The sequence below is a fragment of the Limanda limanda genome, chromosome 12, assembly GCF_963576545.1.
Source record: "Limanda limanda chromosome 12, fLimLim1.1, whole genome shotgun sequence".
Classification (NCBI taxonomy): Eukaryota; Metazoa; Chordata; class Actinopteri; order Pleuronectiformes; family Pleuronectidae; genus Limanda; species Limanda limanda.
The window spans coordinates 17,579,280-17,607,115 of record NC_083647.1 but is presented as its reverse complement, the minus strand read 5'-3'; the positions used below and the strand labels follow the sequence as shown (position 1 = coordinate 17,607,115).

The 27,836-nt window shown below is 42.7% G+C and overlaps 3 protein-coding genes across 6 annotated transcripts in view; 2 read left to right on the top strand and 1 right to left on the bottom strand.

Annotated features, from left to right (window-relative positions):
• syne1b (spectrin repeat containing, nuclear envelope 1b) overlaps positions 1 to 18,955 on the top strand; it is a 64,554-nt gene extending 45,599 nt beyond the window's left edge. For all 3 annotated transcript variants that reach the window (XM_061082778.1, XM_061082777.1, XM_061082776.1), the window contains 40 exons: positions 75 to 248; positions 707 to 838; positions 1,037 to 1,233; positions 1,363 to 1,495; positions 2,165 to 2,347; positions 2,535 to 2,684; positions 3,059 to 3,235; positions 3,318 to 3,473; positions 3,586 to 3,741; positions 3,846 to 4,016; positions 4,124 to 4,257; positions 4,363 to 4,567; positions 4,817 to 4,999; positions 5,085 to 5,231; positions 5,329 to 5,483; positions 5,633 to 5,780; positions 5,869 to 5,963; positions 6,129 to 6,363; positions 6,698 to 6,892; positions 6,985 to 7,110; positions 7,229 to 7,384; positions 7,974 to 8,132; positions 8,424 to 8,590; positions 8,714 to 8,876; positions 9,321 to 9,508; positions 9,598 to 9,748; positions 9,848 to 10,030; positions 10,243 to 10,380; positions 10,624 to 10,815; positions 10,906 to 11,233; positions 11,601 to 11,669; positions 12,384 to 12,511; positions 12,694 to 12,820; positions 13,076 to 13,287; positions 13,467 to 13,667; positions 13,799 to 13,927; positions 14,559 to 14,771; positions 14,944 to 15,036; positions 15,952 to 16,010; positions 17,912 to 18,955. In XM_061082778.1, the coding sequence (XP_060938761.1) occupies positions 75 to 248; positions 707 to 838; positions 1,037 to 1,233; positions 1,363 to 1,495; positions 2,165 to 2,347; positions 2,535 to 2,684; positions 3,059 to 3,235; positions 3,318 to 3,473; positions 3,586 to 3,741; positions 3,846 to 4,016; positions 4,124 to 4,257; positions 4,363 to 4,567; positions 4,817 to 4,999; positions 5,085 to 5,231; positions 5,329 to 5,483; positions 5,633 to 5,780; positions 5,869 to 5,963; positions 6,129 to 6,363; positions 6,698 to 6,892; positions 6,985 to 7,110; positions 7,229 to 7,384; positions 7,974 to 8,132; positions 8,424 to 8,590; positions 8,714 to 8,876; positions 9,321 to 9,508; positions 9,598 to 9,748; positions 9,848 to 10,030; positions 10,243 to 10,380; positions 10,624 to 10,815; positions 10,906 to 11,233; positions 11,601 to 11,669; positions 12,384 to 12,511; positions 12,694 to 12,820; positions 13,076 to 13,287; positions 13,467 to 13,667; positions 13,799 to 13,927; positions 14,559 to 14,771; positions 14,944 to 15,036; positions 15,952 to 16,010; positions 17,912 to 18,155 (6,552 nt within the window). In that variant the 3' untranslated portion in view covers positions 18,156 to 18,955. The remainder of the gene's footprint in view (positions 1 to 74; positions 249 to 706; positions 839 to 1,036; positions 1,234 to 1,362; positions 1,496 to 2,164; positions 2,348 to 2,534; positions 2,685 to 3,058; positions 3,236 to 3,317; positions 3,474 to 3,585; positions 3,742 to 3,845; positions 4,017 to 4,123; positions 4,258 to 4,362; positions 4,568 to 4,816; positions 5,000 to 5,084; positions 5,232 to 5,328; positions 5,484 to 5,632; positions 5,781 to 5,868; positions 5,964 to 6,128; positions 6,364 to 6,697; positions 6,893 to 6,984; positions 7,111 to 7,228; positions 7,385 to 7,973; positions 8,133 to 8,423; positions 8,591 to 8,713; positions 8,877 to 9,320; positions 9,509 to 9,597; positions 9,749 to 9,847; positions 10,031 to 10,242; positions 10,381 to 10,623; positions 10,816 to 10,905; positions 11,234 to 11,600; positions 11,670 to 12,383; positions 12,512 to 12,693; positions 12,821 to 13,075; positions 13,288 to 13,466; positions 13,668 to 13,798; positions 13,928 to 14,558; positions 14,772 to 14,943; positions 15,037 to 15,951; positions 16,011 to 17,911) is intronic.
• A 167-nt stretch (positions 18,956 to 19,122) lies between these two features.
• ccdc170 (coiled-coil domain containing 170) lies at positions 19,123 to 22,455 on the bottom strand (the record flags this gene model as incomplete). The annotated part of the gene is given in 9 exon segments (XM_061082158.1): positions 19,123 to 19,371; positions 19,567 to 19,770; positions 20,017 to 20,259; positions 20,512 to 20,685; positions 20,770 to 20,970; positions 21,218 to 21,508; positions 21,958 to 22,134; positions 22,298 to 22,353; positions 22,356 to 22,455. Coding segments are annotated over 9 exon segments (1,695 nt in total), but the record flags the coding sequence as incomplete, so codon positions are not given.
• A 799-nt stretch (positions 22,456 to 23,254) lies between these two features.
• rmnd1 (required for meiotic nuclear division 1 homolog) lies at positions 23,255 to 27,631 on the top strand. Of its 2 annotated transcripts, XM_061082827.1 has the most exons (13): positions 23,255 to 23,417; positions 23,497 to 23,557; positions 24,084 to 24,538; positions 24,641 to 24,746; positions 24,850 to 24,925; positions 25,427 to 25,466; positions 25,573 to 25,673; positions 25,759 to 25,865; positions 25,958 to 26,022; positions 26,157 to 26,233; positions 26,811 to 26,931; positions 27,040 to 27,156; positions 27,303 to 27,631. In XM_061082827.1, exons 3-13 carry the CDS (start codon positions 24,104 to 24,106, stop codon positions 27,333 to 27,335), a joined length of 1,278 nt encoding a protein of 425 aa, XP_060938810.1. In that variant the 5' UTR covers positions 23,255 to 23,417; positions 23,497 to 23,557; positions 24,084 to 24,103; the 3' UTR covers positions 27,336 to 27,631. The 2 variants fall into 2 exon arrangements, with proteins under 2 accessions (XP_060938810.1, XP_060938808.1); XM_061082825.1 differs by lacking the exon at positions 23,497 to 23,557.
• Positions 27,632 to 27,836: the final 205 nt, after the last annotated feature.

Sequence of the window (27,836 nt, the reverse complement as noted above, 5' to 3'; positions counted from 1 at the left end):
TTATCAATGCTGGTGAAAAAACTACCAGGTGAAAAACAGAAGTGGTCATTGTTGTGTCTGATTGTGTATTTTAGGAGTTCTTCCAGGGTCTGGAGTCCCACATGATTCTAACAGAAACGTACTTCCGGAAAATCAGTGGCCTGATGCTTCCCAAAGAGAGCCAAGGTCTGGAGGAAACATTGGCCGAGGCTCAGAGTATCCTGAAAGAGGCACACAGTAAAGGAGTGGAGCTCGAGTGTATCCTGGAGGTAAGGGAAAAAACGCTGCTCATTTAAACCATGATTTTTCTTCCATTTTATGAAATGCAGATATGTATGGCCGAGACTAGATGTTGAAAATGGTGGAAAAATGTTCTAACTGTTAAGACCTAATGAACTGGGACATTAGAAGAGCTACTGTATGTGATCATATGGTATAGAAGAAACCCACAAAAGGAATAAATCCCTGTGTTATTACGTTACATCGAGTCAAGTTGAGATTAATTGAATCAAGTTGAGCTTCACTTTCTTGAAGAAGAAATTTGTCAAGTGGCCATTTAGTGGTTTCGAGTCAGTTGTTAGTGGTGTCCATGTAGGAGGACAGACAAAAAAAGTTGATATTAACAAATATCTTTTACATAAAATGGTTTGCTCTGGAAAACAAATCACTTACAGCGGATATATCTTTTCTATCTAATGATCCTGTTTTATTTTACTTTTTAAAACAGACTTGGTGCCGATTGGTGCAGGATTACCAAAGTCTGAACCGACAGTTGGAGACAGTTGAGGGAAGTATCCCCTCTGTTGGTCTGCTGGAGGAGACAGAGGACAGGCTCATGGAAAGAATCTCCTTGTATCAGGTACAAAGAAACAGTAGCTCTGACTTTATGATATGATATAATATTCAGCTTTATTGTTCAGAAATGAAGTTTTCAATGAAGTTTCCCTGATTAGAGTTGAACATGTAGGAGGCTACAGCTTCAGCCAGTCTAGACAAAGGAGCCACTCATTCGCTCTCTTTACCCAGACCGTCTAATTCTCTTCTATTTTCTGTGAAGGGTCTGAAGGGCAGACTGACAGAGCACCAGCACAAGCTCCACCAGGTGCTGGACGAGGGTAAAAATCTCCTGCTGTCAGTTTGCTGTCCTGCGCTGGAGAATCAACTCGCGCTGCTCGGTGAACACTGGCTCACCAACACCGCCAAGGTCAACAAGGAACTACAGCGGCTGGAGGCCATCTTGAAACACTGGACCAGGTCAGGAATATGATCACTGCATATAGACAGTCGAGTGCAGTCTATCGCATTTAGTTAACTAAATAAAATGTACCTGTGATTTCTAATCTCATGGCATGATTCTTTGTTTCCATTGTGTTTTGTTCTCAGGTATCAGAGGGAGTGTGCTGAGCTCAGTGAGTGGTTGCAGTCTGCTCTGGAGCGACTGGAGTTTTGGAACACGCAGGCAGTGCTGGTCCCGCAAGAGCTGGAAACCGTCCGAGACCATCTCTCTGCTTTCCTTGTGAGACTTCTTCTTTTCCTGATGTGCATCTTGTCTTGTATTGATTCAGAGATTCGGTCTCTTTCCCAGCAGCGGTGTTGCTTGATGTTTTTACAGTCGCACACATTCAACTGTTGGAGCTGTACAGTATTTTCTACACACACCAATTATGTAATTTCATGCTTTATATACTTGTTGGCTCTCACTTAAACAAAAGTGTTTTTTAAACATGACAAAATGTGTGTATTCTTGAAGTAATTTCCTACCTCATACAACATTGCAAAGCTGACATTGAAACCTGCATTGTTTATGTCCATGTTAAATTGTTAGCAGTCGTTTTCATTACATCCATTGTAGGCACCATCAGCTCAGTGGAATGTATCTGGTTTCTCATGCACCCTTGTGATATCAGCAAATAAAATGGTCAACCACATATAAAAACATTGCTCCATTATACTGGTGGTGAAGAACTCAACTGGGTGCATTTGAGGCTGAGGTTATACAACTCAGTTGATACCACAGCAAATCAAATTTACGTGGGTGTGTTGGTTGGTTTTTATTGTTCAAGAGCTGATTGTTATTTTGTTTTTTACATCAGTGTTACGGCTAAAAGTATATTGTACAACATCATCATACTGTATATTATAATATTATCTACCAGTGGATAATTCCTGTCATTGTCTGTCTCAGGAGTTTTCAAAAGAAGTCGAGGGCAAGTCCAGCCTGAAAAGCTCAGTGGTGACCGAGGGCAACCAGTTGCTGCGACTGAAGAAAGTGGACACAGTGATGCTGCGCTCCGACCTGGCACGCATCGACACACAGTGGAGTGAGCTGCTCACACGTATCCCAGTTGTCCAGGAGAAGCTGCATCAGGTATCGTCACATGAAGCCACGCTCAACAGGCTTAGCTGCTCCAGGGCAAATAGGATTACTCCTTTCTGCTGCCTCACTTAAATAGAGTCATGGTTGTCACGGTTGACTTTAAACTTTAAACTCGCTGCACATGACTTTTTTCTTCCTGTTTAAAATGCAAGACCGATGGATTTTCATTTCTCCCCAGATCCAAATGGAGAAGTTGGCCTCTCGTCACGCCATCTCTGAGCTGTTCAACTGGATCTCCTTGATGGAGAATATCATTGAGGAAGACGAAGAAAACCTTAAAAGTGCTGTGGGTTCGAATGTGATTCAAGACTACCTGCAAAAATACAAGGTAGTCAACTTATTCTACAAGTTTTGGTCTGATCTGTTTAGGCCTAGGGTTATATAACCCTATTAATATATTCAGAAATCTCAGCCTATCGCTCTATCATCTGATCAATTTCGAATTTGATGGGTCAGGAAGTTAATTTTCCAATGTTCAGAAATCTCAGCCTATCGCTCTATCATCTGATCAATTTCAAATTTGATGGGTCAGGAAGTTAATTTTCCAATGTGTTTGAAGTTGTTTTGAGCCCAACGCTACCTCACATAAACTGTACTGTCATCTGTAACACATTTTTAAAAGCAAACACATAGTTACTAGTGATGCAAGTTGAATATAAATCTCTATCTGATTGTGAATCCACTGCTGTTTCCTCACTTTAGGGCTTCAGGGTCGATTTAAGCTGCAAGCAGCTGACTGTGGACTTCGTCAACCAGTCAGTGCCACAGATGAGTGGTCAGGACGTGGAGAGCAAGCGCAGTGATAAGACCGACTTTGCTGAGCGTCTGGGAGCCATGAACCGACGCTGGCAGATCCTACAAGGCCGCATCAACGAGAGGGTGAGGCAATAGACAATGATACTGCTATTGAAAGAATGATGGCAATTGTCATTTATTAATGCAAAATGTGTTATTCTTGCAGATACAGTTCCTGGAGGGTGTTTTGGAGATGTGGGTGGAGTATGAGAGCAGCATTCAGGCCCTGAAATCCTGGATGGCGAATCAAGAAGAAAGACTCAGGAGGAAAAATAGGATAGAGGATTTGACGTCTGTGCAGAATGCTCTCAGAGACTGTCAGGTTGGCTTCTTTTACTGTAATGATTCTAATTCATGAAAACCCTCTGTTCCCCTCACATACACCTGTTTTCAGCCCATGTTTTTTACCATGAGTAAAAATCATTATTCTTTAGGAGATGGAAGAGTTTGTGAAGGAAAAAGAGAAAGAACTAGAACGGGTGGAGGAGCAGGGCTGTGCTCTTGTCCAGAACAAGACCGATGAGGCCTGTGCTATCGTCATGGAAACACTCCAGTGTGTCAATCACACCTGGGCTAACCTGGACCACTTGGTAAGCTCCCCTGTTTTTCTCTCTGACTTTAAGGTGCTACTTTGTTTGCGACCCTCTATTCTTCTAAACTCCGCTTTTCTCTTTCTTTGTTTCACTTTCAACAGATTGGACAACTAAACATCAGCCTGAAGTCGGTGCTGGATCAGTGGAGTCTGTACAAACGAGCTTCAGAAGAGATCAATGGCTACCTGATGGAGGGAAGGTACTCTGTGTCTCGTTTCCGCCTCCTCACAGGCTCCCTGGAGGCCGTTCAGCTGCAGGTCCGGAGTCTGCAGGTATGTTAAAATTCATCTTTTTTATTCTGCAAATGTTTCTAAATGCTCTAATGCCATGTTTGTCCACGCTGGGGAAATGAGTCATGTGTTGTTGGTCACCTGTATAGGATTTGCAAGAGGAACTGGAGAAACAGGAGAGCAGCCTGAGAAGGTTTGGTGCTGTGACCCACCAACTGCTGAGGGAGTGTCACCCATCAGTGTCAGACTCCCTAAACAACGCCCTTAAGGACGTCAATGCGAGGTGACTTAACTTTAAGTATTTTGTAGATTTGACTCGTGTTGACATCACTGATTGCCCCTCAATATTTACATATTCATCCTCCATCCTTGTCATGTCTGCGCTCAGATGGACTGGTTTACTCGAGGAGATTGCAGAGCGCCTGAGAAGCAGCAAAGCTTTGCTCCAGCTGTGGCAGCGCTACAAGGAGCTTTATGAGCAGAGCTACCACAGCATCCAGCTGCAAGAAGAGATGGCAGACCGGCTCCTCAAGACCACCTGCAGCAAGGACATTGCTGACGAGGAAGTGTCCGACTGGATCCGAGAATGCAGCGTGAGTGAACGGCCATTGTTGAATTGTTTTAAATCAGAGCAGTGCTAAGTATTTCAGTATGTTTCTGGAAGTCTATGCCATCACCATCCTACCTGTAAGGAAATCGCCATGTTTCTATGTTGTTCCAAAATGGAAAGCTGTGTTTGGTGAATCAGTTTTTGTTTCAAGTGAAAACTGATGCCTACACTATTTCCTGGGTTTTACTTTGCTGTGAAAAAACCTCTAAATTCTCTCTGTTCTGTGTCTCAGGAGTTGCTCCGGTCCCAAGCTCCGGTGCAGGCCTCCCTGCAAGTTCTTCAGGAACTGGGAGAGCAGCTGAAACAGCAGGTGGACACGTCTGCAGCCTCTAATATCCAGTCAGATCACCTCTCTCTCACCCAGCGGCTTAATGCTGTGGAACAGTCCCTTACCAGGCAGCTCACCACCCTGCAGGTAAAATAAGAAGATTCACAGAGAATATATTTTTTCAGTCAACCAGTCAAAATCGTGAATTTTAAAATTGTGCTTCACCCAACAGACTGGAGTCCAAGATTATGAAACCTTTAATGATCAGCTGGATTTGTTGGGGTCCTGGATCATTGAAGCTGAGGAGGCTCTAAAGATGCAAGATCCCAACGGCTCCACCGACCTGTCAGTCATCCAGGACTGCATGGACCAACTCAAGGTTCTGTGTTGTTTTTATTTTTCTCAGTTAGCCAAACTAGTCAACTTTATTGATTGTCCTGAAATGAATGAATTTAACATTTCTTGTCCTACTACAGAGGCTCATGTTGAAATTCAGCAGTATGGCTCCTGAATTAGAGCGTTTGAATGAGCTCGGTTATCGGCTCCCACTCAACGACTCAGAGATCAAACGCATGCAGAACCTGAACAGGAGCTGGTCGACAGCCTCTTCACAGACCACAGAGAGATTCAGGTAGGACTAACAAAGTATTTCTATTTGTAAAATGTAAAGGTTAATAGAAAAAGATGCAAGTAAATCCTTATCATTTTCAGAACACTTTGAATACAGTTACAAGGCCTCTCACAGAATTTAACACTATTCCTCTGTTTGTTTCTTTGCAGCAAACTCCAGTCCTTCCTGCTGCAGCAGCAGACTTTCCTGGAGAAGTGTGAAACATGGATGGAGTTCCTGGTCCAAACCGAAGAGAATCTGGCGGTGGAAATTTCTGGGAACTACCAGAGTTTGATGGAGCAGCAAACCGCTCACGAGGTCAGAGTCGGGTTTAAAATAAAAGGCCCTTAAACGGCACATTATTAACGGGTTTTAAATTATTTGTAACTGATTTGTTGTTTTCCAGTTATTTCAAGCGGAGATGTTCAGTCGCCAACAGATCCTCCACTCGATCATCAGTGACGGACAGCGGATGTTAGAGCAGGGTCAGGTAGATGACAGGTAAAACCCACATTCATGCATGTTTTTAATCTCTTTGTCATTTAATTATTGAATACAAACGTGTTCATTATAAAGGGAAGATTGTTAGGACTGATAAATCATTGCTCTTTATTGACAACAAATCTATATTAAAAAAATTTCTTTTTATTTCTTCCCCTCTTGCAGAGATGAGTTCAATCTTAAGTTGGCTCTGCTGAGCAACCAGTGGCAGGGCGTGGTGCGCCGTGCACAGCAGAGGCGCGGAATAATCGACGGCCTGATCCGCCAGTGGCAGCGATACAGAGAAATGGTGGAGAAGTTACGCAAATGGCTGGTGGAGGTCTCCCACCCTGCAGAGGCCCTTCAGGAAGGCACCACCATGCCTCTACAACAAGCCCGCTCAATGCTGGACACTGTCCAGGTACATCATGTTGACACTAACAGATTACACATCTTACATAAATCCAGCTAGTGCAGGACAGAAGCATTTTGGGTTGAGTTTCCCCACTACTCTCTCTGGCATGTATTGCCAGTGTTGATTGATGTGGACCCACTGGATCTTTGTCAGGATAAAGTAATAACCTGTGAATCTTGGCAATGGAGATAAGACTGTATTGGAAAGCCCCGAAGCACAGTCTCAATAGCTGGAACTGACAGATTTTATTTAAAATGCTGATAAAATGTTGTGATTAGAAACAACCCATCTCTTGCACTAAAGAATGATTTAATCAGAGTGACTGTGCTTCCTGGTACAGCTTAAGGAAAAAGTGCTGCAGCGTCAGCAGGGCAGCTACATCCTGACAGTGGAGGCCGGCAAACAACTGCTCCTGTCGGCTGACTGCCGGGCGGAGATGCTCCTGCAGGCGGAGCTCACTGATATACAAGAGCGGTGGAAACGTGCCAACATCTGCCTGGATGAGCAGAAGAGAGAGCTTGTCACCCTGTTGAAGGTACACAACCCGCTGGGCAGTTATACACAAGTGTTTTTCATTCAGTTGCTATGATAGTTTTGTATCATATGTGTGTATAATGTCATATACAGGACTGGGAGAGGTGTGAGAGAGGCATCGGTGGATCACTGGAAAAGCTCCGAGCCTTTAAAAGACAGCTCTCTCAGCCTCTTCCTCATCACCATGAGGATCTGCAAGCTGAGCAGATGCGCTGCAAGGTAATGGCTCCTCTGCATTCTTAAGTGATTTCCTGAAGTAGATATTTTAACAAAGCACGACTTGAGCTGACAAATTAAAAATGCGTTAAAAATAATGTTGGTCTTATGTCAATGACAGGACCTGGAGAATACATTTGATGGATGGACGGGAGATCTGGCTCACCTGTCTGTGCTGAGAGAGTCGCTGTCTTGTACCATCAGCGCTGAAGACCTCTCTGTCCTGCAGGAGCGAGTGGAGCTGCTGCATAGACAGTGGGATGAAATCTGCCACCAGGTACCATGCACTACAGAGCTCCGCTGCATGGAGGATTTGATCTGACTGTACTGCAGTCTGTGTACAGCCACTGTTTAACAGTTTTGTTGTTTGACAGTCCCTTGATATACCAGATAGTGGTTCTAGTGTCAAACTAAGTTTGAAAATACAGTAAGAAGTAGAATATTTCCTTGGTGCTATACCTCTAGCTGCCCTAGTCAAATACAGTTGATCACCATATAGATATAATACCAAATACTAGACTGATTAATGTCCAAACACACAGGTTTTTGAAGAGTTGAACCTTACTATCTACACCGAAGGCTTTAGCGTGCGATGTTAACTTGGTTTCAGAAAACCTGAAACTTCAAGGTCAGTTTTTTTCAGAGTCGCATCCTGTGTAGAGCAGATAATCTACACACACAGGAAACGTGCAGAAACACGCACTCGCTGCCTGATGCAAATGAACCAGTTAGACCGCAGTCGTCTCCGTACCAGCGCTTCCCTTTCGGACTTAATCTACCTCTTAACAATTTGACATGCATTGGTTGTTTTTATGCACTTTGCATGGTGATGCACTTGATGTTAATACAGTTTTGTGCCTCTGCAGCTGTCCCTGCGCCGACAGCAGGTGAGTGAGAAGCTGAATGAGTGGACTGTGTTCAACGAGAAGTACAAGGAGCTCTGCGAGTGGCTCACCAACATGGAGAGCAAGGTGTCCCAAAACGGGGACATCAGTATCGAGGAGATGATCGAGAAGCTTCGCAAGGTAAATTAAAACAAGCCTGAATGGGAACAAGCCTCTGAGGTCACATCTAACATCTGAGAGATCTTTTCACCTACAATAACTGTGAATAACAACTATGTGATAAAGAATTGTATCTTAGAAGTCTACTTTCTTAATGTTGTTTTTTAAAAATGCTTTTTTTCAGCCATGTTATTTATTTTTTGTAAAATATGTTAACAAATAGCTGGAAATCCTGTAACACTGCACTGAATCTGTTACCTGTACGCTTATGCTTTGTTCTTACGCACCGGTTTTCATCACATTGTGTCTCAGGACTACCAGGAGGAAATTACCGGGGCCGAGGAGAACAAGCTGCAGCTGCATCAACTCGGGCAGCGCCTGGCCAGAGCCAGTCACCCGAGCAAGGCTACTGAGATCGAACAGAAACTCAGCAAAGTCAGTGACCGCTGGCAGCACCTGCTGGATCTCATTGGAGCCAGGTCAGGACACACACACACACACACACACACACACACACACACACACACACACACACCTGATCAGCTTGATCTAAGACATGCATAATAAACAGTATAAATCACTTTTTATTAATGTATCTACAGAGTAAAGAAGCTGAGAGAAACTCTGGTGGCCGTGCAGCAGCTGGATAAAAACATGAACAGCCTGCGCTCCTGGCTCGCCCACATCGAGGCCGAGCTGTCTAAACCCATCGCCTACGATTCATGTGACTTCCAGGAAATACAGAGGAAGCTCGATCTGCAGCAGGTAACCTAATATACAGAATAGTGCTTTTAATAAGTATAATGAATTTTATTAACCTCCCTCTCCCTCCCCTCAACCTCAACTAACCTTCACATAGCACTCCGGTTTTTGAATTGTTGTCCTCAAAATGTGGAATGTCGACTGTCCCGGAGTGGCAATGAATTAAGAAGGGACACGAGGAGCTGAAATGTTCTTTCTGACTGGGATAGATAAATTAAGATCTTATGGTCCTTTAGTGGCAAATTAGTGTGTCAGTAATGGAAATTGCTCCCTTTGACTGCATTCTTGTATGGACATATTTTCCAAATTAATTCATTTTATTTTATATTAATAATGATTTGATTATTTTTACCTGACTCTTTGTCCCTCCCTGTGTTTCACTCTTTTATTATCACAAACCCTCCATTCACTACATTCACAACCCCTCTTCCCCTCTTCCCCACCCAGGAGCTTCAGCGAGACATAGAGAAACACAGTACAGGAGTTGCCTCCGTGCTGAATCTATGTGAAGTGCTTCTGCACGACTGTGACGCCTGCGCCACCGATGCAGAGTGCGACTCCATCCAGCAGGCGACTCGTAGCCTGGATCGCCGCTGGAGGAGCATCTGTGCCTTGTCTATGGAGAGGAGACTCAAGTGAGTTGGAGTTGTGTGAACGGAGAACACGTCAGCCCTTTTATTCTGTGTAAATATTACACTGTTTCATAAATGTTTCCCTCTGTTAGGATTGAGGAGACATGGCGTTTATGGCAGAAATTCCTAGATGACTTTGCACGATATGAGGAGTGGCTGGCCACTTCGGAAAAGACTGCTGCTCTTCCCAACTCCTCTGGTGTATTGTACACTGTCGCCAAAGAGGAACTTAAGAAATTTGAGGTACAGATGTTTCAACATATTAGCAAATTACGTTTTCTTGACCCAGAAGGGTGCTGCTTTTGGTTATTGCCACATTGAAACAACCTTGGGTTTCTACAGGCCTTCCAGAGGCAGGTCCACGAAAGCCTGACCCAGCTGGAGTTGATCAATAAGCAATATCGCCGCCTGGCCAGAGAAAACCGCACTGACTCTTCCTGTCGTCTGAGGGAAATGGCCAACGATGCCAATCAGCGATGGGACAACCTGCAGAAGAGGGTATCCTGCATCCTCCGAAGGCTCAAGGTACTTTACCATGCACGTGCATTAACAATATAATTGTATTAGCATCAATAATCGTTTGTTATACCAGTTTATCTGCATGTTAAGTTCATGATGAATGAAGCCACAGAGAAAGCATTGCTGAGGTTAATGGATAAAGGACACAGGATGTTTATCTTTGCACACTGTTCAGTGAAGGTCATTCTAACAACAGCTTCTCTGTTTCGTTCTTGTAGCACTTTATTAGTCAGAGAGAGGAGTTTGAGACGGCCAGAGACAGCATCTTGGTGTGGCTGACAGAGATGGACCTGCAGCTGACCAACATCGAACACTTCTCTGAGTGTGACATTCAGGCCAAGATCAAACAACTCAGGGTAAGTCTGTCGCCATTGTTCCAGACCGGATTCTTACAGTCTCGTGTTGTATTTGTTTCTAGATCAGCCGAAGCATTGTGAAGAGCAGCTAAACATACTAACATACATGTTGATATTGGTCAAGGCATACTGAAAAACATAAGTAAATTAAATCAGGAAATTCAAATTCTAGAAAATAAGACAGTCTACTGAATCAATAAAGACGTGTGTATGTGTGTTTATCTTCTGGCTCTGGTTCCACAGTCGTTCCAGCAGGAGATTTCCTTGACAACAGCCAAGATTGAGCAGATCTTCCAGCAGGGAGAAACTCTGATAGAGAAGAGCGAGCCTCTGGATGCTGCTGTCATCGAGGAGGAGCTGGAGGAGCAACAGCGTTACTGTCAGGAAGTGTTTGGACGAGTGGAGCGCTACTATAAAAAACTCATCCGTCTTCCTGTAAGATCTGACAATAAGCAAATATCATTTGTATTATTCTATTGGTTCACTTGTGGCTTGATTCCAGACCTCAAACCTTTTTTTGTATAGCTTGTAGACGATGATACTGAAGTGTCATTCTCGGACCGTGAGCTTGATCTGGACGAGCCTGGTGATTTGTCTGGCCTGCCGTGGAGTGAACGTTTCGGGGATGGCTTCCTGTCCCCTCTGCCTTCCTCCGGCCGCTCCGCCTCCCTGGCGGCCCAGCTGCGGACCGAGCGATCGGGCCGGGACACTCCGGCCAGCGTGGACTCCATCCCCCTGGAGTGGGACCATGACTACGACCTGAGTCGCGGGCTGGAGAGCGCCGGCAGGGCCCTGAGAGAGCAGCAGAGTGAGGAGGGGGAATTCATCCAGCGGCCCGCCTCGGCCATGTCAGGTTAGTTTCCAAACCAACATACACAAAGTATTCATGGCACAATTAAGATAATTAATCAACTTTTGTAATTATGTCAACAAATACTTGTGAAAATTGTTTCTGGGATACAAAAGCAGTGAATGCTACAGTAAGGTTTAGTTTCTCTAAAGTTCAAATGCCAGTCCAACTGAAATGTACAAGAGCATGACACTGAAAGCCAACTCGCAACAACATTAATGTTTCTGGGTTATTATACAACATAATAATAAATAGGTACAAGTTTTCTTTTGTGGTGGTGCATTAAACAACTGGTGAATGTCAAAGCTAATGAGTTCAAACAGTGTAATGCCCACTGCTGAATGTGTGTACTGTACAATGTTTCTTCCAGATGTAGTGATCCCAGAGAGCCCTGAGGCCTATGTTAAACTAACAGAAAAAACACTGAGGTCCTCCACTGGTAGGCAACGGCAGAACCCCAGCATGCTACAAGTGTTTGGGGCCAGAAATAACAGTCAATAACTTTGAGTGACACAACACTTATAGTCTAGCCTTGGACTTTCCTTTGTGTTAATTTCCACTCTTGTTCACACTTTGGAAACACACTGGTCTCACTTTCTAACACCAGGGGATAGGATCAATTCCATTTTTTCTTTCTTCAATTCAGTGGTTCTGCCGATTCAGCAGAACCGAAATGGAATTCAGCCTAGCCCTTATTTCTAACTGGCTTTCTTACTTTCGTTTTGACTTGCAGTGTGCTGTGTAGCTAACCTCTTTGGATTTTCTGGATGTGCATTTTGTGTTTCAGAAAAGCATGTTGTTTTATCGTCACTGTGAACAAGTCTGAACTTCTTGCTGAAGGGATTGCAGATTTGTTTCAAAGTAGATTTTTTTATCACCGTCTCCGTTCACACAGAGACATATTACCGTTAAGAGAAAGGCTTTTGAACGCTGTAACTCAAATTAAGGATGAAACTCCTGACGCAAGCAGGAAAGGAGAGCAGTGCAATGAGGCTTTTCTGTTGCAGAGCAGAAGGTCACTTTTTGCTCTCTCTGATTTCTCTGTCTGAACGGGGTCTTACTTCTTCTTGGGTCGATTATATTTCACGTGACCATTTTGGTTAATTGTTTAATCATAATTTGCAAAGATGACCAGATGTTGTTGTGTCTCCAGGGGAAGTTGCCTCTTCTGACTCCCACATTCACCCTCTGGACGTCGGCCGTTTCCTGCAGCAGCAAACGGAGAGCAGCCGCAGCCGCACTCCAACAAGCACGGAGCTGGATGCCTCGTACTTGGGATACGTATGTGTCACACTTTCAGATAGATGACGACTTGAGGCACAATCACCGCTTCATAGAATCATTACTAAAATCATAAATAAATGTCTATTTATAAGCAGCTTAACAACCGTTAGTGCAAAATATTAGATATCTGCTTCTACCATGCCAAATAATTCCTGTGACCTATCACTTCCATTCTATAGATGCGGCTGCTGGGTGAGTGCCGTGGCAGTATTGACACAGTGAAGAGGATGGGCAATGAGCTGAAGGAGGAGGAAGAAGCGGTGTCTGGACTGGCAGATCCCAGTAGCTCAGAGTCCCAGACATCAGGTAATGATGAGTCATTTTGAGGGAGGGGAGGTAAATCTGAGATTTATCTAAATCTGTTGAAAACTACTGTGGGTTTCTTCAGGAGAGATCAAACTACTGCAGGTTTAAAGAGCAGGACGAACGGGGGCCAATGCACAAATGAGAGAATTTGTAGGCCCTTTAGAAATCTTTTTGGGATCATGTCCAATTAACAAGTATATGAATATGAGTGGCTAATTCATTTCTTTTATTCAAAATGAAAATTCTGCTCCCTAGGTGTGATTGAACGCTGGGAGCTCCTGCAGGCTCAGAGCCTCAGCAAGGAGATGCGCTCAAAGCAGAGCCAGCAGCAGTGGCAGCAGCTGAACTCGGACCTAAACAAAATCTGGACGTGGCTCGGGGAGACGGAGGATGAGCTGGAGCAGCAGCGGAGGCTGGACCTCAGCACCGACATCCAGACCATTGAGCTGCGCATCAGAAAGCTCAAGGTTTAATAGTTGTTCCTAAACCATCTCACTATTCTGTGTTTATTATTTTTCTCAATTTACAAACTTGATCCCCTCAATCAGCTTAGATGTCTTTAACATTTGAAACCAAGTCTTTATATATAGCCCCCTTGTTTTGTGGGTAAAGTAAGATCGTGTTTCTCTTTGTTACTTTTCCACAGGAGCTGCAGAAGGCCTATGATAAGCGCAAGGCTATCGTGATGTCCATCAACCTGTGCAGTGCTGAGTTCCTGCAGCCAGACAACGAGGAGTCCAGAGAGCTGCAGGCCAAACTGAAAGATATGAACAACCACTGGGATAAACTGGGCGGCTCATTGGAGGAGTGGAGGTCTTCGCTACAGGAAGCGCTCATGCAGTGTCAGGTAAGTGCTGCTAGCTATCTCAACACAGCTTGTTCAATGAATCTTGTTTGGACAAAGCGATCCATCTGTATATATGAAATTCCCTGTACTGATTTGAATCTCTAAGTTCCTGTTTAACGTCTGATCAACAGGACTTCCATGAGATGAGCCACGGTCTGCTGCTGTGGTTGGAGAACATTGACCGCCGGAGGAACGAAGTGGTTCCCATCGACCCCATCCAGGACAGTGACACCCTCCATGAGCATCACAAAACACTGACGGTACCTTATTGATTACATCACTATGTTTAGTAACAAGATGAGAGTGGAACGAGATTAAATTTAAATTAGATTAAGATCAGACACAGACGTTTGTTATAAATACATATTTCTTGTAGCAGGATAGTTTTCTGAGTAGTATTAGTGCGTGGCTGTACTGAGATTTTGGGTAATATATAAATGGTAAATGGTTTTGTATTTATAAAGCGCTTTTATAAGCACCCTGTGACTTATCTCATACCTGCAGCATCTGGAATTTTCCATCTCCCTCAGATGAATATAATATAAATATCTCCTTGAATGTAGGTTCTTTCCTTAAATTTTGTAAATATTACAAGTTGTTCCAATCAGAGCTGTAAATGGAAAAATATGTTATCGGTATTTCCTTTTTAAAAAGAATGAATGGTTAATCATTTAAATCATTAGTTGGATCATAATCATAAAAACTGTTTACGTTGACTTAATTCCCTCTCCTTCAAAGTTGAATGGCCTCAAGGTCATAGTTTTAGTCATTCAGGGTGAGTCAAAGCAAAAATATACGTCCTGAGTTAAACAGTCAAGTTAACAGACATTTATTTTAAACAGTCTGTTTCTGTTGCTTCAAATATTTTTGAATGTCGGTTTTCCCACACAGCAAATCCGCCAAGAGCTCCTGGACTCTCAGCTGAAAGTCGCCTCGCTACAAGACATGTCCCTCCAGTTGCTGGTCAACTCTCAGGGCAGCGACTGCCTGGAGGCCAAGGAGAAGGTTCATGTTATTGGGAACCGACTCAAACTGCTGCTCAAAGAAGTAACCAGAGACCTGAGAGAGCTGGCCAGGATTCTGGACATCACAAGTAGCCAACAGGTAGAGCTTCTCTCACTTTACACCTGTCCAGGGTTCAATTTTTACAGTTGTAGTGGAATCACAGGCCTCTAGGCTAAGGTTTTTACTTGCCTACTACTGCCTTATATCAAATTCTTCTCTCACTCTCTCACTCCCACATCTCTATCTTTTTGCAAACATTTCCTTTTGCCAGGATCTGTCCTCTTGGTCCTCTGCTGATGAGTTGGATACATCCGGTTCCCTCAGTCCGGTGTCAGGACGCAGCACACCCAGTCATCGACGATCGGTAACGTTTGCACCCACCTGTCCATGCTGCTCTAAGAGAAGCCAGCTGTTTGGTAACCCCTCTGGGACACCGCACATAGTAACTTGTGCCCTGAATGCCCCCCACTGAGGCCTGGCTCACCCCTGTCATCCCAAGACCTCTCCTCACTCTGTTTCTACACCTCTACTTCCTGCTTTACAATCACACCCCTTGAATTCTGAGCTTCTCCAAGCCTTTTTACTTTCACTCTTGCATGTCGTCTTTTCCCAGAGCAAATCCTGCTAGAAAAACTGGGAATTCCTTTCTCTATCTTTTTTCATTTATTCCTTCCTCTTCTTGGTAGACTAACCAAGTGATCACTTTTTCTTTTTCCACTATTTTCAAACTAAAACTATCCTACGAATATCTCCTTCCAATTGACTTTCCTCTAATTTCCTCTCACTCTAATATTGTTTTTATCCTCGTAGTGTTTTCCCCAGAACACTGGCTATGAGAAAATTACAAAAGACAAATAGAAAGTGTGATTTTATGATGTAGTAAGCATGATATTATATTTGTTTTATATTGTAAGCTGTAGGAATTAGAGAGCTATATTTCTACTTTAGTGCTGAGTCATTATTTATTTAAAGATCAGTCCAAATAAGCATGTTGCTGCTTATACTATGTGTATGTTTCTGAATATCACTGTTATCAAAGAACCATGCATAACATTGCATTATCATTAGCTTCCTATTGCAGTCTCTCTGTTGCACTCTCAAGCCAAAGCCAGAGTCCTTATTATCACGGGGTTACAAAATCTATCACCTTCACGTTTGATTTTGTTGCTGCCCTTCTTTCATTCTTGGGGGATTTCATCGGTAGCTTTGTCTTGATTTGCCTGGACTGAAACATACTTTCTTTCTTTTACCCCCCTCCCCCCCTGTTCATTGCAAACAGCAACGGGGCAAAAGTAGTCTGTCACAGCCTGGAGCCTCTGTGAGCAGTCCACACCACAGGTACCTTTCTGTTGGTTTCTAGCACACCCAGAAGATAATGGAACTCATCCGCCCATGACGCACTTGGTGGCTGACTCACGATTTCTGATCATCCCCAAGTCTTAAACGATAGCTTAAAAAAAAAAATCGTAAAATTCCGATTCAAATGCATGTGCCAGATTAGCAGCTCATGATCTTGAATTCCATCATCTTCTGTAAGTCTAGACACTGTGTGTAGGTTAGGTGATGAGGTGAGTGGCAGCCCACACATCCTTGATAACAGTTTCACAAGGAACGGTGCAAGGCCTCCTCTCCGCCAACGTCCTCGGCTGCTTGATAACGCTAACCAGAGGGCACTTCTTACGTCTTCCACAAATATTCTTCTACGTCTAACTATCCCTCGCTATTACTCAGCTCACACACACATGCCTTTACTTCTCAAATGGCCAAGCCAGGAAATGTCTGCAATGAACAATGCAAAGGCTGCAGTTTCTCTCTCTCTCACTGTCTCTCTCTTTCTCTTGTGTCAAACATTTCTTCTTCTTCCTCCTCCTCCTCTTCTTCTGATGCTGTTGCTGCTATCACACTGACTCTCCACCATCTCCCCCCCCCTCAGTGTCTCATCTGTGAGTCTTGCCTCTCAGGTCTCCATTTTGTGAAGTGGTCAAGGGGCACTTCAGCAAAACTCAAAGAACATCATCATCATGAATATCCATGCATTCCTCAAGTCACAGAATCACAATAGTTAAATTAGAGAATTTTGCTGCAGACCCATTCTCTCCATATTAAAATACATACATGAATTGTTTTTAGAGTAGTAAGTAAACATGCTTTTATAATTATTCACTTTTACTGACAACGTCCTCTAACCTTTGAGAATATCTGAGGGTGATGGAGAAAATAAACGCAAAATATGCAAATATCAAACGATGCAAATAAAGACTTTGACATTTTGGGAAACACGTTCATTTGTTTTCTCGCTGGGATTTTCCCTTTAAGAGCCTGGAAACAGTCTTTAGGCAAAGCTACGCTAATCATCTCCTGGCTGTAGCTCATAGACTGTATGTACGATATGACCGCTCCCCAGAAGTGAAGCCAAAGAGTCCTGATCACCCCCTGGTGGCTGGCTGCAGAAGAGGTCCTCCATGTTAGCTAATGGGACATGGACCAAACTAGAAAATATGTCAAATAACATCATCCTCATCTAACCCTCAGCAAGAAAGCATATGTGCATCTTTCCCAAACTGTTAATTTACACAAAAAGCTAAACTACTTTGTTAAAGAAGCTCTTTCTAATGGCTATGCTATTCTTGACTCGGCATGCTTTGCATTTTTCAACAGGACACAAACTTTCAAAGAGTCCTATTAAAAAAAAAAGAGAGATCTGAATATCAGCTGGTACTTGCAGCATGCCTGTTGTCCGTCTTCTTAACACAAAGGAATGCAAGCTCACATGATAAACGCATTTGTTTAGTGCAGAATGCCTTGTTAACTGTTCTCGTGACTTGTCTTTGTGGTCGTGTTTATCCACCCAGTCTCAGTCAGCATGCAGATCACAACGTCAGACATTGTTCCAGCGTTGCTTTGAACCATGTTGACTGTGTCTGTGAACGCAGCATGGTGCTTCCAACCGAAGCACTCCCATGCAGTTCCCCTGTCGCTGACCTGAGACCTTATTTGGATTGAAAACTGGTCGAAAAATGAACAGTGAAGTTTATGGTGACAGGGTTATTAGATCAAGATGCAGTTACACTTCAGTTTATTCAATCAGACTAATTTATTAGGATTTTCTTAGGATAGCTTTCCCAGTTACAGTTATGAAACCAGGGATTCAGATGAGAAAGCAGATTCCTGCAGATCGATGTGCGTAACTAAACCTGAGTCTGTGCTGCGTTTGTGAATGCGTGTTTGTTTGCGATCAGGTCACGCAGCGGCGCTGGATCCGCTTCCTTCCCTTCTGACTCGGAGACGCCGGCGGGTCGTAGGTCACGGTATCTGTGGCGCATCCTCTGGGTGGCGTTGCCTTTTCAGCTCCTCCTGCTCCTGTTGGTGGTCGTTGCCTTCCTGCTGCCAATGTCCGAGGAGGACTACTGCACGCAGTCCAACAACTTTGCTCATTCCTTCTACCCGATGCTCAGCTACAGGAACGGACCACCTCCAGTGTAGGCTCCCTGTGAGGGCTTTCCATTTCAGTATTCTGCCACAAGTATGAGGTGGAGCACGTTGATGTTCCTGAGGAGCAAAGACTGATCTTGATCATTGTCACTGTAGAAGAACATCTGACCTCTAGAGTTGATATCTCTGTGTGTAGCACATAGGGTCAAACATCTCACCGCCATCCTCTGTGTAATGCTCTGTTCATTAAGCAGCATCTTCGCTGAGGAGACAGTCTTTCCCACAGTGGACATTGTGGACATTGTGGACAGTGACGTAAACAAGCTGTATTTCTCTGAAGGAAAACTGTCAGTGGATTGCACCAAAGTTAATTGCTGGAAAATAGCCTGTGAATTTGCTTGTGAGTGAAAAGTTTGTAAAATAATATAATAACGATGACATTTATTATATCTCACATTGCAATTATTTTTGTACTCGTTGGCATGCAGTTCTGATCGTTGTTTTGATCAACTCACATCCGTCTCTGTGTCGAATCCATTTTTACCTTGATTTACTCCGATGTGAGATTCCTTTAAGCCAAGATGTGTGTTTTAATATCAAAGTTCGACACAACACTGTTACGTTAGTCATCCGTGGTCTTTATACATTTGACTGTTTTTATTTTTTAAAGATACAAAATTTTAAGATTGAGAATTATGACATATAGATCGACTGTATATTTTGTATGACCGTCAGTTCAGTATCAAATGTATAACAGTCCAAGATTATTTAACATGTAAATAATGGTGAAAAATGAACATGAGAAATGTATGTATATGCGACCATGAAAAACAATGAATGCCAAATCCTTATTTTAAAATTTGTCTTTTTATTCTTTTTTTCCTTGCTGATATTTTTTCAGTGAATCATATTTTCTTCCCAAAACGCGAACATGAAAACGTGGTTTCTGAGAGATAATCTCATTCGATATAAGGTCTATTCTAATCTCCACAATAGCTTGAATTATACTGTAGGCTTCTTAAAGGGGAACTGTGTCTTCTGGATGAGCGGACCTGGAAGTAGAATCCAAGGATTGGTTTGGGCAGATATGAGGCCTCCGGTGAGTGGGACATTGCCACGGCGTATTCACACGGTGATAAAGGTGGTGATAGTGATGATGAGTGTGAAGAAGGGTCTCCAGGGATTTGATGATTTCATGATTTGGAAGAGGCGGGGCGGTGGCATCCAAACTGAGCATCTGAGAAACCACCATGCGGAAATCCAGCAACTGAAACATGGACAGAAAAATGGTCGACACAGTTTGACCCACAACACACATATAGGCTTATTCAATTGGTACCATTTACGAGTTAGTACGACCTTGGTAGGTTCAAACTTTTCCTACTGGGATAAAATTGATCTGCAGCCAGGGTTCCCATCCCACAAATATTAACAAAACCTTTCCTATGCATCACTCCCTTACCTCCCTCTCTCTGTCAGACAGCTGGGCCAGGCTCTGTCTGAGGGAGCCGAGTTGTTGCTCGTCCTCCTCGGTCTTTTTCTCGTGGCTCTGAAGCTCCGAGCTCACTGAACCCAGCTTCTTCTCCACCTTGGCCTTCACCTCCACCAGCCGCTCGAGCCTCTTCTTCTGCTCCTGCATGGTCTCACTCTGTTCCATGACTTTCAACTTGGCATGTCAGACAGAGGTGTTGAGTGAAACAACTTTTATTCAATTCATTTGTCAAGGAGACAAAGTTGGTTTGATGCTCTTGAATAATATCAAACTTAAAATGTACGTGGGGGATTTGCTTTACAAAATTTGTGCACAGTTACAAAATAGGATCTTTCCACCTTAACAATAAAAATACACCAAATATTATGAGATGAAAATGCCTCTGGATCGACTTTGGGGCCGAACCCTCGTCCCCTCTACCTTGAGCTCGTTAGTGTGTGAGAGCTGGGCTTTGAGGTCAGTGTTGCTCTGCTTGGTCGCCCTCAGGTCGCTCTGGAGGCGCTCTAGTCTTTTCTGCAGCCTCCTGCTTTCCAGATGGGCGTCGTCTCGCTGCACAGCCAGTGCTGAGCGACACCTCCTCTCCTCTTCCTGCTCCGACACCTTCTTCCTCAGGAGCTGGATGTGGAGTCCTTTGCTCTCCAGTTGGTCCTTCTGGGTTTTTAACTGGAAAGGTTTAAACACAGGTGCGTCACTGGCCATGCAATAGATGATATCTAGCTTTTTTTTTTTTACATTTATGCATTTAGAGGTGAGCTAATAAACACAAATAAAATATGGTTTATTTATGATCCAGTTGTACACTTCAGTTAGGGTTAGAGTAAGTGTTAGGGTTAGTTTAAGCCTAGGCGTTAGGCTTAAATTGGTTGTTTAAAGCCACCTCTATTGACATGTTATTGCTCTCTAGATGTTGGTTACCTTTCTCTGTAAACTGTAAGTGAGACTCTTGCTCTCCACCAGAGCACTCCCTTCTTTTTTGACAAGTTGTTCTGCTCGTGACAGGATGAGTTTTAGCCTCATGTCAAAGCCCAGATCCAGAGCAATGCTGTCAACCATCAATGTCTCTGACAGCTGCTCCAGGAACTGCTCATACTGAAACAACAAATCAAGGACACATGACACAGGACTAAGAACTGTAATGAATAGTTACATTCACTGTTTATGTACTTAACTCACTTGCTGTTGGCCGAGTCGCAACCCGTCACGATGCATATCAGCCGTCAGCAGCTCGGTCTCCAGACCCTGAAGTCTCTCTCGCAGGTCCTGGACTTGCTGCTCTGCAAGCTGCGCCCTCTGCAGCGCACTGTGCTGGAGCGCCGTCTGCTCCTTCAGCTCCTCTGAGGCTTCACACAGCCGGGCCTCCATCTCAGACATCATCTGCACAACAGAAGCAAGGAAGCTCATGTTTAGTTTAGAATAGGAGCGTCTCTTTGAGAGGAGATGGAGGATTTAAAGCAAAGATACATTGTGGTGGAAAGTAACTACATACATTTGCTTGAGTATTGTACTCAGCTGGAGTATTTTGATTTCTGGCAGCTGAAATTCAGTTTGAGTTGTTTCCTTAATTATTCTGCAGATTGACTCTTCTTGTGTGATGTGATTGAGATCCCCACTGATCCCTCACCTTATCCAGTGACTGTGAAACATCTTTCTCTGTGGCCATGATGACGTTTTCAGACTTAGCCTGCAGCTGACCTGCCACCTTTCTCAGGAACGTCTGCAGTTTGTCTCCAGCTGCCTGAATCTCTCGTTGACTCGACTGGAGCTTCCTCTCCAGCTCCTCCACCTGTTTCTCCAGACAGTTGGACTCTCGCCTCGCTGCTTCGATCACCCTCTTACCGGCATCGAACCTCTCCATCAACGTTTCTCTATCCAACTCAACGCTCCTCCTTCCCACCTCCAGGCCATCCAACTCCTGAAAGAGACAAAAACAACACAAACACAACTGTGTCAATGGTAAACTGTCCTGGTGAAGTTTTATTATGTTTATTTTTAACTAGGAGATATGGTTTTAACAACCAGGGGAGAGTCTACATCCTGAAAACATAGGCACTGAGTATTATTATTGGTCTTTAGTATTAGTATTCTATAATACTTATCAAACGTACACTGAATTAATTACATTTGACAACTTTGAAACAAATAAAAAAGACAAATAATAAATGTACCCACCATTATTCTATTAATTATGTGAAGTTAATGGAGATCAAACTTATGGGGTGGGAAAAACAAGAATAGCTGAATTAATAAATTAAAAATCAAACCAAAACATTTCAAAGACTTTTATTTTGGCCTTTTCTTTAAATGTTCTGATGCGTGTATGGTAAACTAGCTGAGTTCTGGGACTCTTTGTTGTGTAAGTACCACTTTGAGTGAGTCGACCGCCGCTGCACTGCTCGAGGCCTTCTTCCTCTCTCGGTCGAGCTCGGCCACCAGCCTCAGCACCGTCTCTCTGCTGGCTCGACACTCCACCTCAGAGGAGCGAACACTCTCCTCCAGCACGGCAACTTTCATCTTCAGCCTCGCCCTCTCATTAGACTGCTTGAAAACAGCAAAGTACAACATTTAAGAGTTATTACAAATTCAATATCAAGTACATTTTCACATGATTTCAATAATAAGAAGTTGTCAGCATATGGAGCACTTTGTTTCTCAGTAATATCTTCCATGCAGAGAGGTGAACTTAATTTATTTTTAAACGTACCTCATCAGAGTTTTCCATAACTCCCAAAGTTAGGTGTGTTCCAGGGGAAGTGGATAACAGTTGTCACTTGAGTTAGTGTTTTAGAAGTCTCCAGGCAACTCCAAACACAGGCTATACCGTGCTCCGCCACAGGGGGTGCTGTCGTTGAGGACCTCTGAGATTTACAGACTACGTATCAAAAACAATTACAATGTGTGGATTTTAAAGTATTTAAGATACGGACAGACATTTGGAAGAACATAAAGGTAAAAAGGCAAAAAAGTTGATGAACATGCACTTGAAGGTCACTGCATCTGTTGTTTAGCCCTGATTTCAGACTTGCAGAAAGAACCTCTCCGCAAGCATAGCTTCAACTGATTTATATTATTTCATGTATGCAACAGTAGATCAGAATCATTTGCCAACACTTTACCTCGACTTCCATTAGCCTAAGTAGATTTACCAAGATACAAGAAGTGTCAGAATTACACAGAGGTTACAGCTTTGCAAGGAATTAATTGTGATATGGGTTATATATATATAATTAGTCCTGTTTAAATTTCCGCAGAACCAGATGACAACACTCTTATGTTCTGCTTCAGGTAGACAAAGTGTTTTCTTTTAGGATCTATTGTGAGTGCAATGTAATGGTAATGTTGTGGGACTGCTCAATAACGAGTGCTTTTAATTTGATGGAGCTGGATATCAAACCTAAATATTATTCTATGAGTATCAACAGAATTACAGAATCAAAACTATTACAAATTATTCAAATTAAATATGAATATGTCAAGAAAAACCCAAACTGATTTGTGAAGCAGCATAAACAAGCCAGAGATGGGTAGGAGAAAGAAAGAGAAGAAGAGCAGCTCCACTACAACCACCTCTGACTTATTTCTCACCTGCCAGTCAACACGCAGGGCATTGTCTCCTCACTCCCACGTCACGCCAACCAGGAAGTGAGCGGCTTCACAAAACTTTATTGACAAACATCCAACATGTCATTCAGGTTTACACGCACAGAATCAGAAGAGATTCACTTTGAATTGTAACATTACCCGCAGATGCAGCGCCATTTGTTTTCTGACGCGTTACATCCTGTTAACCGCGTCATGCTGTGACTCGCTCCCTTGCATCCCTGGTAAGCTAAGCTAAGCTAACGGCTAACAGCTGCACAGTGACATGTAGCAGCATGTGAACCACTTCCTCTCTCTGCCCAGTTAGCTCCAGATATTCTACTGGGATGATCAGTGGTGTGTTAATCAAACAGGCTAATTCAATGTGAGTAAATGTTAATCAGACTTTTAGAGATGATTCTGTTGTTACTTTCAAGGTCAGTACTGACAAATAGCAATAAGATAAGATACAATAATAAGTAATGATAATAGCAGTAATATTTAGGTAACAGTGCACATTATGTACAATGCTATATATTAAATATTTTCTTGACATTATAAACTCTTTATGAATGGTGCCTATATTCAGAAAGTAAAACCCCATATCAGGATGAATCAGGTACTGAGGTCACACTAATAACTGCATTCTGACTGATTCTTTGGATTTTGGGGGTGTGACGCCGATACAAATACTGTATTAGGGAGTAAAACTGACATATCAGCCAGTACATATATTTAAACATGTCGTTATCAAATTCTTATAATGAACAAATTGAATTAAACGCTCGATATTTTACATGAACTTTATTATAAATTTATAATGAAAATAAAACAAATACAACCATATATACAGAGCTTGGTAACCTGATATATTGGTCGGGCTCTAATAACATCAGATCCCTGTGTTGTAGGTCACAGTCTACATGAGAAGATGCTCCTCCAGAAGTTGTGGTCCAGACTGGGAGCACAGCGCCCTGTAGGGAGGAAACCATTCTGCATCTGTGCCTCGGCCGGTCTCTCCCAGTCCGTCCAGCTTCACAAGTATGAATCCCAACCCAGGACTCCCTCTGGCCCAGGGATCTCAAGGACCTGTTACTTTAACATTCTCCACCAACAGCAGACACATAAGAGACAGGTGCTGCCGGCTCTCGGTGGATTTAAAGGTTTCAACAACGCTCTGTTCGTTGACCCTGGGATGCTTAACAGATGTAGAAGTGGACAGAGTCGTTTTTATTCCCCGGACATCGTGAAGTCCATGTTAAAGTCGAGTATTAAACCAGTGACGGTGCCTGTGAAAAGGATTCCCAAAGGACCGAGAACGAAACAGCCCTCGAGAGCCAACCAGCCGTCTCTGATGGAGGACAAGGTGACGCAGCAACTCATCGGATAAATGGCTGATTTTTATGTGTTGATTTCATGTTCATGTTTTAGCTTCAGTGATGAGTCCAGCCTCATGTTTTCTCTATAGGACATGCTGCGGTGTATCGCCTATGCAACAGCAGACCAGTATCATCTGCCGACACTTTGCCACGACTTGGTCAGCCACGGCTTCCAAGAGGTAGATTTACCAAGAGGTAGGACTCGGAATTGTGCAGAAAGAACTTTAATATATGTTTATTTAAGGCTTGGATCAGCAACATCAACCCTTTTATGAGAATCATCATGTTGTAATTTCAGATGCTTCAAATGTGCTGGTGATCAGCACAGACAAGGCTGCAAAACCAGAGGACAACGCTCTCATGTTCTTCTTCAGGTACAAATAGCATTGTCTGTTTTCAAACCTCTTCTGTTTGGGGTTCTGTTGTTGTTGTGATTGTAAATGATGTAATGGTACATTTTTAAAGATATTACTAAGTGACAGCTCAATATGTAGTATTTAATTTGATGGGGCTGGTGTCAAACCTAAATTCCCTCTAGTACTGACAGAAATTCAGTATCAAAAAAGGTATTGAGTATTGAAAATGTTGCCAAATAACTTGGCTCCTCATCTGAAACATAACTTTTCAATGTTAAGACATTTCTTTAGCCAAAGTTCTTTGTTCGACTTCACTTCTTACATTAAGTTTAAACTCTGAAAGGTGTGGCATGTTTTGTTCAATGAAAACAAAAAGAAACATGTTAATATTTCTCAAGTAAGGTATTGAAAAAAATTGGAAATGGTTTCAAAACTCAAATTGGGAAACGATGAAGTTATATTTGTACTTTAACTTTTTTAATCTTATCATGTCCTAACCATCCCAATCTGAAATTTCAGGGAAGGCTCAGTAGTTTACTGGAATGTTGAGGAGAAAACGGTAAACAACACCATGTATCATTTATAGAAATATGATGTGTCAGCAATTGCATTTCTTGTAAACGTCTCTACTTCAGTGATTTTCTTCAATGTCTTTGTCTTTCTAGATGAAAAGTGTTTTGAGGATGCTGGAGCGCCATGAGATCCAGCCTTATGAAGTAGCATTAGTTCACTGGGAGAATGAAGAGATCAACTACACAATTAGCGAGTAGGTTGTACCCCGATCCTCAAACAAACTGGTTTTTACCTCTGCACTTTTTGGAGCTGTCATTAAACGACTCCTTTTCCCGCAGAGGAAACACAAAGCTTCAGCGCGGCAACTTCATTCTAAATGATTACATTGATCAACATGAAGCGGTCTTGGAGAAATTTGCATTTTCAAATGCGCTATGCTTGTCAGGTGAGAACCTTCAACTGTAAACCATCAAGCTGTGTGTTGTTCTGTTGTCCCACTTCCACTCCAGTCATCTCTCTCCCCTCTCTCTCTTCCAGTGAAGCTGGCCATATGGGAGACGGCGTTAGACGACTTTGTGGAGTCAATTCAGTCGATTCCAGAGGTACAGTGGATATTACCAGCCAGCAGCAAGAAATTAGGAATAACTGAGTATTTGTAGCGAGTTGTTGTTTTTGTGTTAGGGAGACCATGCATACCCTGAATGCTAATGCCCTTGTCTCTTTTTCTCTCGCTCAGACGCTGAAGTCTGGCAAAAGAGTGAAGTTGTCCTCTGCGGAGGTCATGCAGAAAATAGGAGAGCTGTTCGCTTTAAAGTAAATTCAATTTTGTCTAATTGAAGTCTATTGGCAACTGCAGGCCTTTTGGGGTTTGGTCTCAAATTTGTTTGTGAAGAGAATCAAATCAGTAACATGAATATTTTAACATTCATGTTCACCCACTGTTACTGCTGGTAATTTGGCAAGGAAGATTAATTCACCCATATCCATTTGTTGGTTTGTTCGATTGTTAGCAGGATTACGCAAAAAAGATATTTCAATGATACATAGTGGAAGGATGTGGTATGAGTCAGGGAGGAACCCATTTTATTTTGGTGGGGATCCAGGTTCTTTTTTTCACTTTCTTTAACATTGTGGGATAGTGTGTTTTTCAACCTTTTCACCTTTTCCCTGGAGAATGATTCATGAATTTGGTGAAGCTGAGCTATCAGCTCTACTAAGTGCAGTGTATGGTGAATGCATATGCAGGAGCTATTCTAAATCCACTGTTTTATTCTGTATTATACTGTGTTGACATTAGCTTCAGTCTCTTTTCTATGATGTATATGATATGATTGATATGAAGTATGATTTTCAACTTTCTATATTTCCTATTTCCATCCTCCTCTGACAGACACTGTATAAACCTGAGGTCCGACCTGCTCCTCACACCGGATTTCTACTGGGACAGAGAAAACCTGGAAAAACTCTACGAGAAGACCTGCCTGTTCCTCAGCATCAACCGCAGGGTCAATGTAAGTAAACCTGACCCGAGAAGATATAGAGACCCGCTCTGATTTTCACTGTAAGAGGCTCTTGCTTTGTTTCTGATCTGGACTCAAACAGTTCTCTTTGTTCTGCAGGTTGTGAATGAGAAGCTGGAACATTGCTCACAGTTGACAGACCTCATGAGGAGCCACCTGAGCGAGAAGCACAGCTTGAGGCTGGAGTGGATGATCATCATCCTCATCGCTATAGAGGTGAGGGAGCTCTTTCATACCTTGTGGAAAATGTTACCTTATTTATTGGTCCTTGTTTTTAACTTGTATTCATCACATTAAACTGCAAACATTTATAAACATTTTCTGTAAAGTTATATAATATCTGTTGATTATTTTCCTTGTAGGTGATGTTTGAACTTGCAAAAATGATCTTCTGACCTGCTACTCCAATGATGCACTAATCTAAAAAAAGCACTAGAAGCTACAAAGGAAGAAGTGTGGACTATACGAAGGTACACTGTCAGTGTTGAAGTGGACCTGAACATTTCTGAATGTATATACTAGATTAAATACATTTCAACAGACGATGAAGACTGACCTCATTCTCACTATTCCTGGGACTCAACAGCAGCAGTAAATAAACAAGATGTTGGAATATATTCAAATGAATCGAACTGTAACTTGAGTGCTGTGTTAAAGATACAAAATAAATGAAATTATTATTTGTTTTAAATGTGTTCCAGCTGTTTCAATATTAATTCAGTGTGTGTAACTTCAGATCACCAGAGGTTTCGATACATACAAACATTTGCAATAAAAAAAAGGATAAGAGCTTAAAATGTATCGAATTTATGCAAATATAGTTTTATTGATAAAACAGCAGTAGATATATAAACACAGTTAATACAGGTCTATATTTTGCATTTTGTAATTAGTTA

Coding starts and splice junctions, on each gene's coding strand:
- rmnd1 (XM_061082825.1), top strand. CDS start 24,104: ATGCTCCTCCAGAAGTTGTGGTCCAGACTGGGAGCACAGCGCCCTGTA. Junction 26,023..26,156: donor CAATTCAGTCGATTCCAGAG/GTACAGTGGATA, acceptor TCTCTCGCTCAG/ACGCTGAAGTCTGGCAAAAG. Junction 26,234..26,810: donor GGAGAGCTGTTCGCTTTAAA/GTAAATTCAATT, acceptor CTCCTCTGACAG/ACACTGTATAAACCTGAGGT.